Source organism: Aulonocara sp. 'chitande type north' Nkhata Bay, linkage group LG4 (assembly GCF_057382095.1).
Source record: "Aulonocara sp. 'chitande type north' Nkhata Bay isolate Kocher_YH1m ecotype deep benthic linkage group LG4, A_spYH_male_GT1.1, whole genome shotgun sequence".
Classification (NCBI taxonomy): Eukaryota; Metazoa; Chordata; class Actinopteri; order Cichliformes; family Cichlidae; genus Aulonocara; species Aulonocara sp. 'chitande type north' Nkhata Bay.
Window position 1 is genome coordinate 18312786 of NC_141347.1, and position 15871 is coordinate 18328656.

Sequence of the window (15871 nt, forward strand, 5' to 3'; positions counted from 1 at the left end):
GTGCACGATCAATGAACTTGTCACACACAAGAACAGCTCATGGTGAGCACACAATACCCTCAAACACATTACCATTCTGTTTGTTTGGCAAGGGCTGTGGCCCTTTTCAAGCAGGGCCATGCTTTCAAACCAGCTGCACAAACTGATGATGTATTTCGTTTTTAACAGACAGGAGGGATACTTCCCATAGTCTGACCCGTGCATGCCCATCTGTTCAGTGTCATCCTGGACTGCTGCAGCAACACTAAACTACTTTGAACTGATTAATTACATTGAGCTTGCACTGCAATGCCTTATTAGATTTTTGCTACCAAACTGCATGAATTACTGCAACTTATATTTAGAGTATATCAGTAGAATTCAGCTAACAGTATACTATGAAGGGATACTTTTTAACAGTGGAAAGCAAAAATCACATCATTTCGTTGTCATTAAAAGTATTCAGATTAAGCACAGCGATGTTGCAGTCATGATATGCTGCTCTCCCCTCCATAAGCTACCTTCATTGGTTGAAAGTATCGGCACTTGGTATCAGATGGAGCAAATTTTGGGAGCGGCATACCATTGGTCGTTTGCGCCACATGATTTGCAGTTTCAGCCGCTCCTCGTGAGCCCGCGTTTAAGCTACGTGCACGCGCATCCTTCTTTCCTCCTCTTTATCGTACCCGACATTGATCCCCGTCCGCTGACGACAATGATCTGCTTATTTCTGTCCATATTTGCTCAGATCTTTCAGTCAGGTTGGTAATAAACGTGCTTGTATCTGCTCCTCTGTCACTCACGGGCCTCCAGTCTGACTTTCACAGGATCATTTATTCCCAGGAAACCCTCCGGACAGATGCCTCGGCTAGCTGCAGGCAGCGGCACAGTTAACCGGTACAGCAGTGGTGTTGTGTTGCCTTTACTAACTTTAGTTTGACAGAAGAAACTCGGACTGACTAGTGGTTAGTTTTTCTGTGACCGTGGGTGATACTGCAGTGTGGCCAGCTTGTTAACTAATCTATGCTGAGAGCCGCGTGGTCCATGTGTCGTCCTCAGCGTGAGAAAAGTTGATTCATCATCCTATTAATAGCGCGTGTGTGCGCTGATTGGCTGCTGCAGGAAGAGCTTTGCAATGGGGCCGAGAAAGAGGGGACAGCCAGACCGGTCCGAGCTCGAGGATTTGGTGGCTAAACACGCGAGAATCGAAGAATTTTGTGAGGAACACCCAGAAAGTTGTAAGCGCGAGGTTTGTGGCACGAGCAGCTGAGCGTTAGGGGCGTTAGGTTTGATCCTCCACAGGCCTCCACGGTGTGGGAAATGTAGTGTGGATGAGTGACGAAACGTCTCTCCCACTGACAACGCTACGCGCAGATGAACAGAATCAACCTTTTGGCATTTACTTATCTGGATGATTGAGCATGCATCAAGACGTAGTGTGGTTAAAACAGCAAATGCACCTAGTGCTTTCAGACGTGTGCACTTTTGCTTGCGAAGTTTTAAAAGGGGCTTTCTGTGCTTATTTTCAACTCTGTATTTCTATTGTTGGGCTCTGCACGATTAACAGTTCCAAATATTCATTGTAGACGTTTTACTGATCTGGGTGTAGCCATTCAGTTCATCCCTGTGGAAACAAGAGGTTTAAACCAGGGGTGCCAAACATAAGGCTCCAGGGACCAGAATCACCCGGCAATAAATAAACATAAATTTGGGGCTCTTAACTGTATTTAAGACCTCCCCCACAAACCCCCCCCAGAAATATTTCTGGTTTTTTGTTTCCACAGTAAAATAAGTGGTAGCACTTTATAATAATGTCCCACTATTAAGCATTAGTAAAGTTTAATTCATCATTTATATCTTTACTCCTCTTTCGCATGTGTTTTATAAATACAGATGTTTATTCAGCTGTTACTGTTTCACCTTGTATTACTATCACTGCTAACAATAATCATAATCATGGTCATAATAATAAAATGTCTGTATTTAAAAATTGCATACTGAGGAGGAGTAATGCTTTGTAAATGATGAGTTCAGCACTTGCTAATACCTTAATAATGCCAATCTGTGTAACATCATTATATAGTGCTACCAAATAAATGCACAAAATACTGTATTTACTGTGAATTAACAAAAAGTTTCCTCCTTATATTTACAGGACAGTTCGGCCAACAAGCTATGAGAACCTTTTCCGTAATTTTACACATTAACTTCTTCCAGTTTAAGCCCAAAGAGTTGTGCTGACAGCTTTCTTTCATTAACTACAACAGTGAGAAAACTGGGCTGTACTGTTGCCATCACACTTCCTTTTCTTATATTGAGAGATCTCTGGGACAAATGTGGCCCACGCTGATGTCATTCTTTGATATTTTGACCGGCTTTGATGTGAGCAGCCAACACTGTAATGGTACATATGTGACATAAAATAAGGAAATGCACAACAGGCCCCCTTTAATGTGTCTATGCGCAGAGTGCAGTGGCTACAAGCAGAATAATTGTAATTGTATTGCTCATTTAAGCTCAAGTGTAAGCAAGTTTTATTCAACTCTAGGCTGGACTGGGGTGAATGAACGCACCTTCGTTGCCGTAAAACCAGATGGCGTGCAGCGGAGACTGGTGGGCGAAATCGTGCGTCGTTTTGAGAAGAAAGGCTTCAAACTGGTGGGGCTGAAACTTGTGCAGGTATGCCTGGAGCAGCTGCGTGTTTCCAAAATATTTTGATCTGTGACCCATGAACCACGGTATTATCCATTAATCTGTCGTGTGTGTGTGTTTGTATACCAGGCCTCAGAGGAGCTTCTTAGGGAACACTACTGGGACCTGAGGAGCAGGCCCTTCTTCGGTGGACTCGTAACCTACATGAGCTCGGGACCAGTTGTTGCGATGGTGAGACTCCTCGACGTGATGCGCACATTGTTCCACGCTGAGGTTTTCGCAGTAGCTTGTGGGGTCACTCAGATTACAGATGTGCTGTAGTGTACCTCTCTGTGCTCCTCCAGGTGTGGCAGGGCTTGGATGTGGTCAAGACTGCACGGAAGATGTTGGGAGAGACCAACCCTGCAGACTCGCTGCCTGGAACCATCCGGGGAGATTTGAGTGTGGAGGTGGGCAGGTGAGCGATTTCACTCTACTTAAAGGAGAATTAGATTTTTATGCCATGCATTTTTATTTATTTCAATTCAAGCTGAATGTCTCAATTGATTTGTATCATTGTGATGGTACACAGAGGCAAAAACTGTCACTGACAGTTTGCTGATATTAATTGCAGAGTTCAAATGATTAGTTAATCAATATACATGGTAATTATTGAAATTTTAAGCTTTCATGCTTTTTTTGGAGCTAACAATCTTAGAAACATGTTCTGCATGGCCTCTAGTAAGTCTGTGAGGAACCTTTGAGTCTTTTTTGATCAAGATAGGTGCTGCCATTCACATTTTAAACATGCTGTCTCAGAGTGATATTCAAAAACTACTTGTTACAGCTAGACTGTTGTAATTTCTTACCATCAGGATGTCCTAAAAGCTCCCTGAAAAGCCTGCAGTTGATCCCGAATGTGGCATTGAGAGCACTGGCAGAGACTAGAAAGCCTCTATATAGCCTTTCATTTTACATGAGTCCTTAATTACACCTTCCTCTGTCTCTTTCTCCCTCTGTTGTTGGGACTGCTGTCCCTCCTCCTGCACTTCTGCACTGCTGGTGCTAGCAACAACAGCCTCCTGTGACTGCGAGAGCTTGTTATTAGTTGTTGCTGGTACTACTGTTGACTGTGCAGCTGCAGCAGCTGCCCCGACAGCTAACATGTCAAAGGACCTTATTATCCTAAGGGTGCCAGTAGAGCTGGGCGATATAAGATTTTTTCATATCACGATATGTTTTTTTCATTTCAGGCGATAACGATATCTATCACGATATAAGCCAAATAACTATATTTGTAAGATTTAAATGTGCCGTTGCTCACAAGTAAAATGTGAAATAATCAGCAGCTTGTTTTTATTTAAATATTTATTTCCCATAATAAGTTCAACAGGGTAGATGTACTTAAGGAACATGAGACTTTTTCAGATAAATAAAGGCAAATATTGCAAACTACACAAAAGGCAGCCGCTAAAGCGTTTAAGTTTCAAAATAGAACAAACGAAACAGACTAAATTGTCAATTCCACTTAGAAACAAAATATTAATTCTAAAAATAAATCTTAGTTTGTTTTACAGAAGAACAGACAAAACTGACTAACTTTTGTCAATATCAAATAAACTGAGAACTAAAAGGAAATTCTCAATCTCTCCTTTTCTAGTCCACACATAAATGCAAAAACTGAGTTTTCAAAAATATCCACCCTGGCCGGAGTTTTTAAAAATCTTCGTTTTCAGTGACCAAAAACGCCGTTTACGTGTGGACGAAAGGTGCAAACGCATAGAAAAATCTGTGTTTTCAAAAATACCCGGGTACGTGTGGACGTAGCCTGAGCATGCACCAGTTTATTGTATTTCCAGACTTGCTTTCGGCACAATTTACAGTGCACGCTACTCTGTTTTTTGTCAGACTTGAAATAGCCGAAATACCTTCACACTACGGAACTTCTATGGCTCTTCCGTTCGACAATCTCTCCGGCATTGGAACCATCATCTGTTTTCTCTTTGGTCACGCTCGGTTGATTTTTCTAGTCGGCACACTCATTTCCTCCATTACCCGGGCGGTACGGTGGCTGGCTGCTTCCCAAACAAATACACATGTGCGGCTTGGCACTTGTGCTGTACGTAACAAGTCACGTGACGTGACGCTGCGGCTGTGATTGGTTCGGCTCTGCGCTACTTAATTTGGATTGGCTGTTCTTTTTTTTTTTTTTTTTTTTTTTTTTTTTTTAAAGAGGACAAGAGCGGCGAGGTCTATCGCAATAGTTAAATTTTTCTATCGAGAAAAAGTTATATCGCGATACATATCGTTATCGTTCTATCGCCCAGCTCTAGGTGCCAGTATACCTTCCTCATTGGTGGCTTGCTTACTGACACAACATCATCACACGGTCACTTCTATTCATGCTCAGAAAGATAGTCGCCACTCAGACAATGCCGACGCATAAGCGCTGATATAACATCAGGCTTTAAGCCTTCCTTTTTGATAAAATTATAGTTCACGCTGGATCAGGTGACCCTGAATCCTCCCTTGTTATAGGCTCAGACTTCTGCAGGACTTCCCATAATGCACTGAGAACTTCTTCTCCACTCACCTCTTTTCACTACTGCATGTCCAGTGTTGGGAAGGTTACTTTTAAAATGTATTCCGTTACAGAATACAGAATACATGCCCCAAAATGTATTCTGTAACGTATTCCGTTACGTTACTCAATGACAGTAACGTATTCTGAATACTTTGGATTACTTAATATATTATCATGCTTTTTACAACAACGTGAATGTACTATTGCTGTGTGATTTATTACTATTACTGAAGGTCCGCGACTCCGAACTGTAGTAAAGGGACCTCTGACTAATACGGCGGGGTCCCTGTCGGCTCGTAGCCGAAAAATAGCTTTACTTTGTTGTGTGGGTCAACTTTTCTGGCGAGAGACAGAGACAGGCGTTGAAAGACTGCTCCAACGGAACTTATTGTTTTCGGAGGAAAACACGAACATGGTGTAGAGTCGAGTCTTAATAGCGTACTTACAACTGGGCTCGTCAGGCACTCTTCTTGGCTGAAGTGGTTATTATTATATTTACATGCTTCCAGCTCCCGTTTTTCCTCTATGACAACTCGTACCTTTCCACTCCCCTTTTTCTCCCTCCTCGCGCTCACAGACCCATAATGTGTATGGCAGTCCATTCTCCCTGCAGCACGGACTACACTGCCCATGATGCTACATTCTTTAGAGCTATGTGTGACAAAGTGGAGAAGCAGTTGTAATTCTCTCCATTTGTCCCAGATGTGTTTACCTTTTTTTTTTGCACATTGTACACGTTATTCTGTTTCTATGTATTTGCTATGATTTGCTATTTGTCAAGTAACATTGCTTCACTCACTATCCCAAATCAAATCAAACATTCTGCAAATTAAGACAAATACTAAGTTATGTTTCTTTATACTTTATTATGTTACAGATTAAGTCATTTGTTCATACTTACTCTGTTTGTCTTTTCAGTCATCATGAGTGTCAGGTGTGGGGAAACGCCCGCTTGGCATTTCCTCATTTTAAAGTCCTGATCATGTCACACATGACATCATCAGGTCAAACCATGTGGAGGGGTTTCTTTTTCCAGAGAGATGCTTCCTTTTGTTTGTGTTAATGTTTAAAGGGATTTGTTGAATGTTTTTCCTTTTGTTAATACTGCCATTTAGTTGTGTAAATGTGCATATTAGAAGTGTGTAGAGGTTTTGTGTTTTTAGATAACCTGAGTAGAGTTTTAGATCCCTCAGTTGAGTGAGTGGTACTGGCTGGGCAATTGGAGGGAAATTGAGGGCCCTATTTAAAGCCAGTCTCTACCAGATGCAGGAGAGAGGAGAGGTGAGCTGTGTCACCAGAGCCATGTTATGTTGAGTTTTGTTAAATGAATTGATTTGGGGAAAGTTTTGTTAAGTTATACATTAAATTAAGTTCACTGCAAATAAATTGCTCACCTTGGAAACCCAAAATGTCTGCATAGTCTGCTTCCCTACCACCTTCCTTGACGTTCGAGTGTGACTACTTCACACTATGCTTGTAGCATTCTGCCTGTTAGCTTAGCACAACAACAACAACAACAACGAAAAGGCGCTCTCTCACCCAGGAAACACACAGTCGCAGAGAGAGAGAGAGCGTCGCCCTGTAACCATGGCAACCGTAACCCTGCCGCCTGGAACAACAGAACGTAGCTGTCAAACAAAACCCAAACAGTCCTGACCCGCGACAAAATGAAACAGGAAAGTACCGCAGTGTAATCCATTTATTTCAACAAAGTAACTGTATTCTGAATACCACATTTTTAAACGGTAACTGTAACGGAATACAGTTACTCATATTTTGTATTTTAAATACGTAACGGCGGTACATGTATTCCGTTACTCCCCAACACTGTGCATGTCATAGTTTTGTCGTCCCTCTCACAAAGCTCCTGTTTTGTCCTTGTTTCCCTGTGCGCTCCGTTTCCCTTTTCTCTCGTTTTCATAAGGGAACATGTGATTGTTGGGCCTTTGCTTTGCAAAATAAAATGACCTGTTGTTGTCAATTGGTCCTATATAAATAAAGCTGAATTGAATTACTGTAAACATCTTAAATCAGACTTTTTGAGATGTCATCAACTTCAAAAAGTCTTTATTTGGAAAAATAAAGTCAATGATGAGGACAAACAGGTGAATTGTCCCTCAGACCCCTGCTTATTATTAATGAATGACTCAGTTTGTGTTTGGGGCAGATGGTATTTCGAGTCTCAGTGTTCTTTAAATGTTTGTTGGCAGAAACGTGATCCACGGCAGCGACTCTGTGGAGAGCGCGCAGAAGGAAATCTCTCTGTGGTTTCGTCAGAGCGAGCTTCACCGCTGGGAGAGCAGCAGCAGCCGCTGGCTCTACAACTGACTTTCTGCACGAACACTGTCCGATCGTAAACGTTTTTTTGTTTTTATCATATAAGGTGGATCACGTCATACCTCAGATGAACTGTTTGGCTTTAGTAGTTTGTAGATACTTGAAAGCTCATCTCTGCCGTCCTGTATTTCATCTTTTTCATACATTATTCTATATCTTAAGGGAGGTGAGACGACACTACCAAGCAAAATGCACTAAGTGAGCAATAACCTGGCTTCTGCTTTCTTTCCAGCTTTTGCTTGTTTTTTCAGTCCACAATATTAAAAAGTAAAACTCAGAACGAGTTTGAGAGGCACTGATGTAAGCAGTTCATGTATGGTACAAACATGTAATGTTTATATGAAGCGTGTCCCATAGATGAATGTTTTTTTATATTTTATTTTGGCACTTCTAACTAAACGGGAGCAGTTTACCAACACATTGTCTTTGCCTTGCACACATGTTCAGCTTCTTGTACTTTCCAAGTACAAAGATCACGTAAAAGTACTTGAATGTAAACTTTCCAGCTCCCCAAATGCATATAGCCTGTTAAAGTGATGCTGCACTAAATAATGTTTACCTGATTGGTCACGTTTATGCTTTTATTGGCTGTTAAGAAGCTTTATTTTACCACTGTCCAAAAAAAAAAAAGAATAAACCTAACATACTTTTTAAAATGTTCTTCTTGTTGTGAAGTGAGACACACACACACACAGACGACACAAACCCGGGTTAATTGTTCTGAGCACACATATGTTTAATATTTAATACACAGAGATGGAGATCAATGCGAGAATTTCCATACTGAACAAAGAGGATGGGTTTCAGTGGAGATTTACACAACTCCCTGTACATACGATGACAACACGCCACTGTTCACCGTCCCATCAACAGCCAGGCAGAGAAATGAGAGAGATGAGATCTGGACTGAACCCTCGACACAGTGGAACTCCTTTTGTATGTGGACACAATCTGACCTTAGAGCCCCATCAGGACTCTTATGGAGGCGACTCATTGTGACATGTGAAGCAACATGTTTTAATCAGCAGCTGGGAGAACCCAGGCTTCTGCAGGGGGTTGGAAATTAAGTAATTTGACTTCCTATTTGTTCCGTGTATGCTCATCCTGACTTGAACGCCACACTTTTGTGTGAACTTTGACCTTAAACCGAGGCCTCAGCTTTCTGCTTCCTCGCACACCGTCTAAGAATATGTAGATGCATAAAGCAGAGTCCCTGATTGTTAATGGTCTGCCAGATGGCCGTTGGTAGGACTGATGTCTACATGCCGGTGTTGCCTTTCCTGCTGCTGCTGTTCTTTTTCCTTATTTTTGTGCATTTTGGGGCTTTGCTTTAAAATGAGGTGGAGTTTTCACTGATGATTAACTAAATGGAGGAAGATGAGGAATAACTCTGGGGCAGATGCAGGACAATTGAGGTAAATATAGGAAGAGATACAGTGTGCTTACAGGGTGAATATAAGGTTGATACAGAGAAGGGAGGTAGTTATGAGGCTGGGTTACAAAGCTCATGAATCATTACAATGCCCTGCGTGGGACAGAAACAGGATGGCAGGCAGGTTTCTAGGTTTTAAGGTCTGGGACAGGAGGGGGTATAATAGTTACAAGGGACGATACACGGCTTTAATGGTCGTTTTAGAGCCAAAGGGGGGACTTTTACATGACCGGGGGAAAATTACAAGGTTTGGGTGGCTGAAAGCTTCTGGGCAGGAGAAGAGATCTCGTTAAGGAGATGGGTGGATGCGTGAGGTGTTAAAGCAGATCTCAGGTGTCACTCGGGTACATAAGACACCTGCCAGACGATGATGTGGCTCCGCTCAGCTTTGCACAAAGTAGGTTTGTTCTGCGAAGCCCCACCACTACCATTTTCTCCTTCCTCCGTCTCATCATCCTCTCCATCGCCTGAGAAGAAAGAAAAAACAAAGCAGAGCCATGAAAACATGAAAGCAAACTTTGTGCTCAAATAGTTACAAGCATTTTGTGTACTTTTTGAAACTGTTTCATTCATCATAATTTGATGTGATACTATTGTACTTTTCATGAGTCTAAATACACTCACGTTGCTCTTTCAGACAGCTAATCAGCTTTGCTGTTCAAGCAAAAACAAAGACCGTCTGCTGTTATTTACACTTAACCAACTTACCTGGATGCTGTGGTAAAGAAGCAGGCATGAGAAAGTACATAACTATGCTGGTGACATGGATTATAAAAGGCATGTCCTATTCCAGTAGGTTTCTTTAACCTTTAATTAACTAATTACTCATTACTTGCTAATGAACCATCCAAGTCCAAGACCATTACAGGACCAAACGGAAAAAGTTCCAACTTCTCAAATTAAAAAACCATGGCTGCTAGGGGTGAGTGGTTCAATCCAGGTATCAGAAACACAAGTACCAATGCTTGTACCTTTATTAGTGTTGGGTACTTACCTTACAATATAAAGTGCCTTGAGGAAACTGTTGTTGTGATTTGGTGCTAAGTAAATAAAACTGAATTGAACTGAATAAGTTAAAAGTATGAATATCGGTATTAGTATCGGCAATACTGTATTTACTCGATATCAGATCGATACCAAAATATGCAGTATCGGATATACGCACTGGTTTCAGGACAGGTTTGAATGCTCACCTATGCGGAAGTCGATGTAACCCTCGCCTCCACTCAGCACCAACACGTTCTGAACACTCTGCGCCTCCGTCTCTGTGGGAGCGGTGGAGCCCTGTCCTTCTGATGGACTGTCCAACACACTGCCATTTAGGGTAGCCAGGACATTGCCTGTCACCAAAAGAAAAAGAAAAACAGGAAAGAAAGATGTTACTGAAAATGACATTTACGTATTGAAAGTGTCACTGATGACACCTTCACAAAGTAACAAAACACAATCTTTCTTTAACGTCAGATTAATATATCAGAAAGGTTTGGAAAGAAGCAGAGCTTAGATAATAAATAGTCACTAACATTTTGGGAGCGATGGAACAGTATTATCACAGATTTGTGATGTCTACATATGTGTCTTTTAACATTTAAGGCAAGACGTGTAAATTTAAACATGCCTATTAGTGCACAGTCCATTTAAAATTCAGAATTAAAGGGAGCAGAGATTCAGGCAGAGATTCAGGCCTACCCGGCACAGAGACGAAGAACTTGACAGCATCACGGTGTCCATGGAAACAGAGTTGGGCCTGTGCCATTGAGCAGTAGGGGATGAAGCTGCCGCTGCTCTTCTCAGAGCCATCGTCGCCGTACACATGGATCACCCCGCCAGAAGATGTAGGTGACACCTTATTGGCTGATAGAGAGAGCGTAAAGGGTAAGAGTACACGAGTAACACGTGTTTGTGAACAAATCACATTCGGTAGCATGACATCATCAAATAAAAATTAATTTTCCACAGATCAACTGAAAACAAAGGATTTTTGAAAAAAAAATCTCAGCTCGCTAAAAGACGCCCGCTGCATGCAATGGATTTGTTACGCATAAAAATAAACAAATCATAGACATGCAAAACAAATCCCAAGTAAAAAGCTGCTTTTAAAGTTCAGCAAACTGTGAAATCCTTGCACACAGTGTACTCTGTGACCTTCAGCTAAACTGTTGCACTGCTCAAAGAGCTGGACACGTACCCAGAACAAGCACATAGCAGACAAAGTTTAACAGCAAGTGACATGTTGTATCAGGAGACACGGAGGCTCGACCAGGTGAAAAGGAGGTTAGGAGCGCTCCCACTTACCCCTCAAACCCAGGAGCTGTCCTCGGTGAAGGACCACCGCTACGGGAGGCGGAGGAGAGTGGAGGGAGAGCGGGAGAAAGAGCACAGCAACAGTAACAGTTACGACGGAGAGTTTGTGAAAGGGGTGAAACCACAGAGGGAAGCAAAGAAAAACAGAAGGTGGAGAAAGTTGGGGAGCTGATGGGGAGAAGAAGAAGGAAACTAAAGAGACTGATAGAGAGTGCTGCGGTAGCGGAGAGTGTTTGTGTGGACAAATGAGCCAAATTCGGCCACCTAATGAATTTCCTTTACGGAGGACATTTGACAAGATTGGGTTCATGTTAAGTTTACTGTAGTCCTACCTGCTGAGCTTCAGATTCAGCACACATTCAGTTTGTTTGTCTTCGTTCACTGTCATCTAAATTTCATTTACACTCTTTTTTCCTCTGTCTTTTGCGTAACCTCTGTGCTGCTCCAGTCCTGCCTGTTTATTACAAAAAGAACTAGCTGAGACCAGAAACTGCATTTCCTCTAGGAGCCACTTACCACCAATCGTAGCAGCATGATTGAAAAGGACACAGATTGTGGAGCGCATGCAAGTCAGACTTTAGGAATTCTGCTACTTAAAATCATCATCTCACGAGGCTGTCCTTAACTTAAAACTTGCAAAATCAATTTCATTATAAAGTAAATAAAGTATATTTTGATGATTATGATCATGGTGTTATGTGTGATTGATTGGGAAGTGTCCCTTTCTAATGGATTATTGAACTCATGTCTGTGTGGTTCAGATCATTGCAGAGGTTTTGGTGAGTTAAAGTCCTAGTGTTTAATTATCCAGTATGGGTGTCTGTGTTACACCATGGGGAAGCTGATAAATTAGGACTCCATCACTTCAACCTCATCAGGTTAAAAAAAAACAAAAAAAAACAACTTTAAAAGTTGAATTTTAAAAATGCAGTTTAAAAGCAGTGGGTGAGGTCACAGTGACTACATAAATATTTGATACTGCTTATAGCTGAGGGTGGAGCTGGTTTGCATGGAGATGCCTAACAAGTGCATTAAACATCTGCTTTGATAGCTTGGGCAGGGTTTCTTTGTAGTGAGTGTGGTTATTACCTCCCTTTGTGTTTATAATGGCTTGCTCCATGAGTAATATAAGTCAAGTTGTGCCCATTTGGTCAGTTTATAAGTTCTTCTTTTATTTTGTAAAGTGCTGTTGTGTTTTTGATTTACCTTTTAACATTTTGGAGGGTAAAATAAAGCCAACTTTATGAACTGTACACCTGTATCTGTATCCTTTGGGAGCCTGGTCCCGTGCATCAAATGTAACAAACATTTGCTGACAGGTTATCCAGATATTCTGCTGTGTAAACCACCTAAAACTTCAAGTATTTATGACAAATAATCACCTTTGATCCTTTAGGCACCAAAAAATAAAGAAAAAAGACTCATACTCTCTGTCAGTGGGATGGAGATGATGACACCGTTTCCAGTCCCGACCCAAAGACGATTTCCACCAATCAGAAGCGCTGTGATTCGCACAAAAGAGAATCCCAGCTTGCCGGTACCTACAAGACACAACCAGAGTGAGTGGGATGCTGCACAGATCACATGCAACTCCAAAAGTGAAACGTCACACTTCACAAAATAAACTAAGATAAACTCACCCAGCATCTTGCTGACGTATGGCTCTATGTCTACATCCTGGAGGTGCTGGTGCGTGTGCGCATGATAGAGACGCAAGGTTGAATCCAGTCGGATCGACACCCAGACTCCATCACCGATCCAGGCTAGCTGCCGTACCTGACTCTCCCTCCGAGGGTGGGCATCGAAGGACTTCTGCCAAACAGAAAGGATTTAGTGGTGTTTATTATATTATTACAACTAAAAACAACACGTTTGCAGCACTGAAGCTGCAGACGTTTCTTCAGCACAGCGATGCGACAGCGGGCTCGTGCCTCACCTCTATCTGCATGCTCTTTGGCTGAATGACGTGGATCTTGTTCTTGTAGCCGCACCACACTTTATCGTGGACGACGGCCATGCAGCGGATGGAGTGATGAGGTCGGCCGAGGTCCATGAGGTGGTAGTTGGACAAATCCCACTGGCCATCTGATGACAGAAACACACACATTAGCTAAATGTGTTTCTGTGAGTTTTTGCACATCTCTGCTTCATTAAATGAGGTAAATAAAGGGACTGTCCCTGTAACTGTCCTCTGGAAACACTTTGAATCACAGCCTGTTAGACAACTGATGAATCTCAGACAAGAGATTTCTCAAGACCTGAGCTGCCGAGCTAACCTAGCTAACAATAATACTGTGGGTTGAGGCTATTTATTTATATAAAATCAATATATGGAAGAATTAATACAAAGGTAAATAAACATACATATAAATGAAATCATCCCTACATTCCTTTCTAATGTGCATTTTTGTGCCTTTTGTGTCATATTACTGGAGTCATTTATCGACTGCTTTCTCTATCTTTGATTTTGACTGTGCACGCACATTGAACTGGTGGCAACGCTCCAATTCCACCTGCAACCATAACTTCCCCTAACAGACTAACGTCTGGTGTCTCTGTTAAAGTTCGATTACCCTCCGATCTGTGGAATATCGCGAGTGTCCCATCGGCGAGGGCAACCAGCACGCGGCCTTTCACATGCCTGCAATTACAAGGATGGAGATCACTGGACAAACTGAAACTCATAAAAATAAAATCCTCGACTCTGCTTAAAACTATATATAAAAATAAGAGATGCATTGATGTCTTTTTCTTCTTCTTACACCAGACTGAGCACTGAGTCTTTAAGTTTGATGGAGTGGAGACACTTCTTCCAGTTTCCCACAGCTGAGTGGACATAAAGCCTGGAAGGAAAAACAGAATCAGGTTACTCCCGAGCTCACAGAAACTATAAGATGCACAAGATTTATGTGTGTTTTAGCTGGAAGGCACAAGGATAAGGATAAAGTAACTGTAAAGCTGTTATGTTTATCAAAAAGCATCCATCAAATGTTGATTTAAGCTTTAACTTACTCTAGTTGACTCTAATGACTCTAATGACTCAGGGTTAAAAATGCTGAAAAACGCCATAAACTGCTGTGATAGTGGACACTGTGAGGCTTCAGCAGACGTTGTGAGTGACTCACCAGCCATTCTGGGCCCCGAGCCACATGGTGGGGGCCACGCTGGTGTAGTTTTTGGTCTCATCACCTCCATCCTCTGACTCTGGAGGGTGTGATGTTTCCTCCTTGGACTGGCCTGAGCTCCTGTGTGGAAAATTCAGAGTTTCAGGTTCCAAACAGGGAAGTTGATCCACTTTTGATGGCATGCTTACAGTAACTGTTTCCTTCCCTTGTCTGATAACGTGCTATTTAATTTATCCTAGACAATCCTGAGGACTTGTCAGACTTTGACCTCCTACCTATCAGAGGCATCTGCTGGACGAGGCTGAGGATCAGTGAAGACGTGCTCAGTAAACGGTCCCGGAGGTCCAGATCTCATTTCTGTGTTGCTGGCCGTTGACTCGGGAACTTCTGTGGCCTCCGTGGCTTCCTCGGCTGATTGGGCTGGGTGAATCTTCCCATTCATCGGTGGAGCAATGGGAGCTAAAGCAAAATGACACTATGACATCCACACCTCTCACTTTCCTTAAAAGTACATGAGTGAAGGAGTATCTATCATGCGCCCACCTTGTCCTTTGTCCATAATTGGCGTATCTGTGCGAGAGGAACAGTTGCTACGTGCAACGCTGCAGTTGGTGGCGCAGCCGACTAGAGTGATGCCGGCCAACATGCCCTCCACGCTGCCGGTGTCCTCTCCTCCCCCTGCTCCACCTTCACCTGGATCCAACACGATCTCTCCGGCTGGATAGTCGTTCTCGCTGGCAGCTGTGCACAGGCACACACCCACAGACAGACACACAGACGCACTTTAACATATGAAAATGCAAGAAACCCAACATTTACCGCAAAGCAACAAGAAGTTGAAGGCAGTCACATGTTCGAACATCTAACAAAGCAGCACTTCCACTCTCACCTGGCACGCTGGAGATGCAGAGTACATGGGCATTGCAGACATTGAACTGGTCAACCAGTGAGCCGGGCTGGTTGGCATCGATGATGACCACCTTGCTGGCAGAGTGGGTGCTGGTGAGGATCCACACTCGACTGCTCATTGTGTCTGTTTCCTGGAGCTCCTTTGACTGAGGGAGCAAAGGAAAGAGGAGACAAAGATGACAAAGAGAAAGAGCACAGATGTCTTTAAATGATCACTGCTCCCTGATTATTGTGGAAAACGTGACGAGGAAATCTCACAGAAGTGAGATGTGGATAATGTGGACCTGCTGTTGTTAAACTACGTCTCAATACCTGACAACAAAAATGGCATCTTAGACACTTTCCTTCTCTACTCTGCACATTAGATAAACATGGAAAACCCAGCAGAAAATATCACTTCATTGCCGACCAGCTGCGTTACACATTTTCCTAGAGTAGCAACATGAAACAACAAGCTCTGGTTTAACTCTCGTAAAGACGACATGTGACGACCGCCCCTGGACCCTTAATGATAATTAGAACAGATTTGGATTCTTCAAATACAGCAGAGATGAAATATGATAGAAATCA

General features: G+C 42.6%; 2 protein-coding genes across 24 annotated transcripts in view; one reads left to right on the plus strand and one right to left on the minus strand.

The window, feature by feature from the left end:
- Window positions 1-592: 592 nt before the first annotated feature.
- Window positions 593-8196, plus strand: nme3 (NME/NM23 nucleoside diphosphate kinase 3). Of its 4 annotated transcripts, none has more exons than XM_086288850.1 (5): window positions 593-740; window positions 2528-2658; window positions 2761-2862; window positions 2976-3080; window positions 7405-8195. In XM_086288850.1, the coding sequence occupies exons 1-5, from the start codon at window positions 695-697 to the stop codon at window positions 7549-7551; spliced, it is 531 nt and encodes a 176-aa protein (XP_086144976.1). In that variant the 5' UTR covers window positions 593-694; the 3' UTR covers window positions 7552-8195. The 4 variants fall into 4 exon arrangements, with proteins under 4 accessions (XP_086144976.1, XP_086144977.1, XP_086144974.1 ...); XM_086288851.1 differs by having other exon boundaries at window positions 2976-3088; window positions 7405-8194; XM_086288848.1 differs by lacking the exon at window positions 593-740 and adding an exon at window positions 1041-1217 and having other exon boundaries at window positions 7405-8196.
- Window positions 8197-8223: 27 nt separating this feature from the next.
- Window positions 8224-15871, minus strand: part of mapk8ip3 (mitogen-activated protein kinase 8 interacting protein 3) — a 31891-nt gene continuing 24243 nt past the window's right edge. For 16 of the 20 annotated variants that reach the window (XM_086288832.1, XM_086288845.1, XM_086288828.1 and 13 more), the window contains 13 exons: window positions 15282-15447; window positions 14936-15133; window positions 14668-14851; window positions 14393-14512; window positions 14030-14110; window positions 13841-13908; window positions 13204-13352; window positions 12908-13079; window positions 12695-12808; window positions 11259-11297; window positions 10653-10817; window positions 10157-10303; window positions 8224-9430 (listed from right to left, as the gene is read on the minus strand). In XM_086288832.1, the coding sequence (XP_086144958.1) occupies window positions 9300-9430; window positions 10157-10303; window positions 10653-10817; window positions 11259-11297; window positions 12695-12808; window positions 12908-13079; window positions 13204-13352; window positions 13841-13908; window positions 14030-14110; window positions 14393-14512; window positions 14668-14851; window positions 14936-15133; window positions 15282-15447 (1734 nt within the window). In that variant the 3' untranslated portion in view covers window positions 8224-9299. The remainder of the gene's footprint in view (window positions 9431-10156; window positions 10304-10652; window positions 10818-11258; window positions 11298-12694; window positions 12809-12907; window positions 13080-13203; window positions 13353-13840; window positions 13909-14029; window positions 14111-14392; window positions 14513-14667; window positions 14852-14935; window positions 15134-15281; window positions 15448-15871) is intronic. The other 4 variants (XM_086288847.1, XM_086288846.1, XM_086288835.1 and 1 more) reach the window with 2 other exon arrangements.

Coding starts and splice junctions, on each gene's coding strand:
- nme3 (XM_086288848.1), top strand. CDS start 1,115: ATGGGGCCGAGAAAGAGGGGACAGCCAGACCGGTCCGAGCTCGAGGAT. Junction 1,218..2,527: donor TGAGGAACACCCAGAAAGTT/GTAAGCGCGAGG, acceptor ATTCAACTCTAG/GCTGGACTGGGGTGAATGAA. Junction 2,659..2,760: donor TGGGGCTGAAACTTGTGCAG/GTATGCCTGGAG, acceptor TTTGTATACCAG/GCCTCAGAGGAGCTTCTTAG.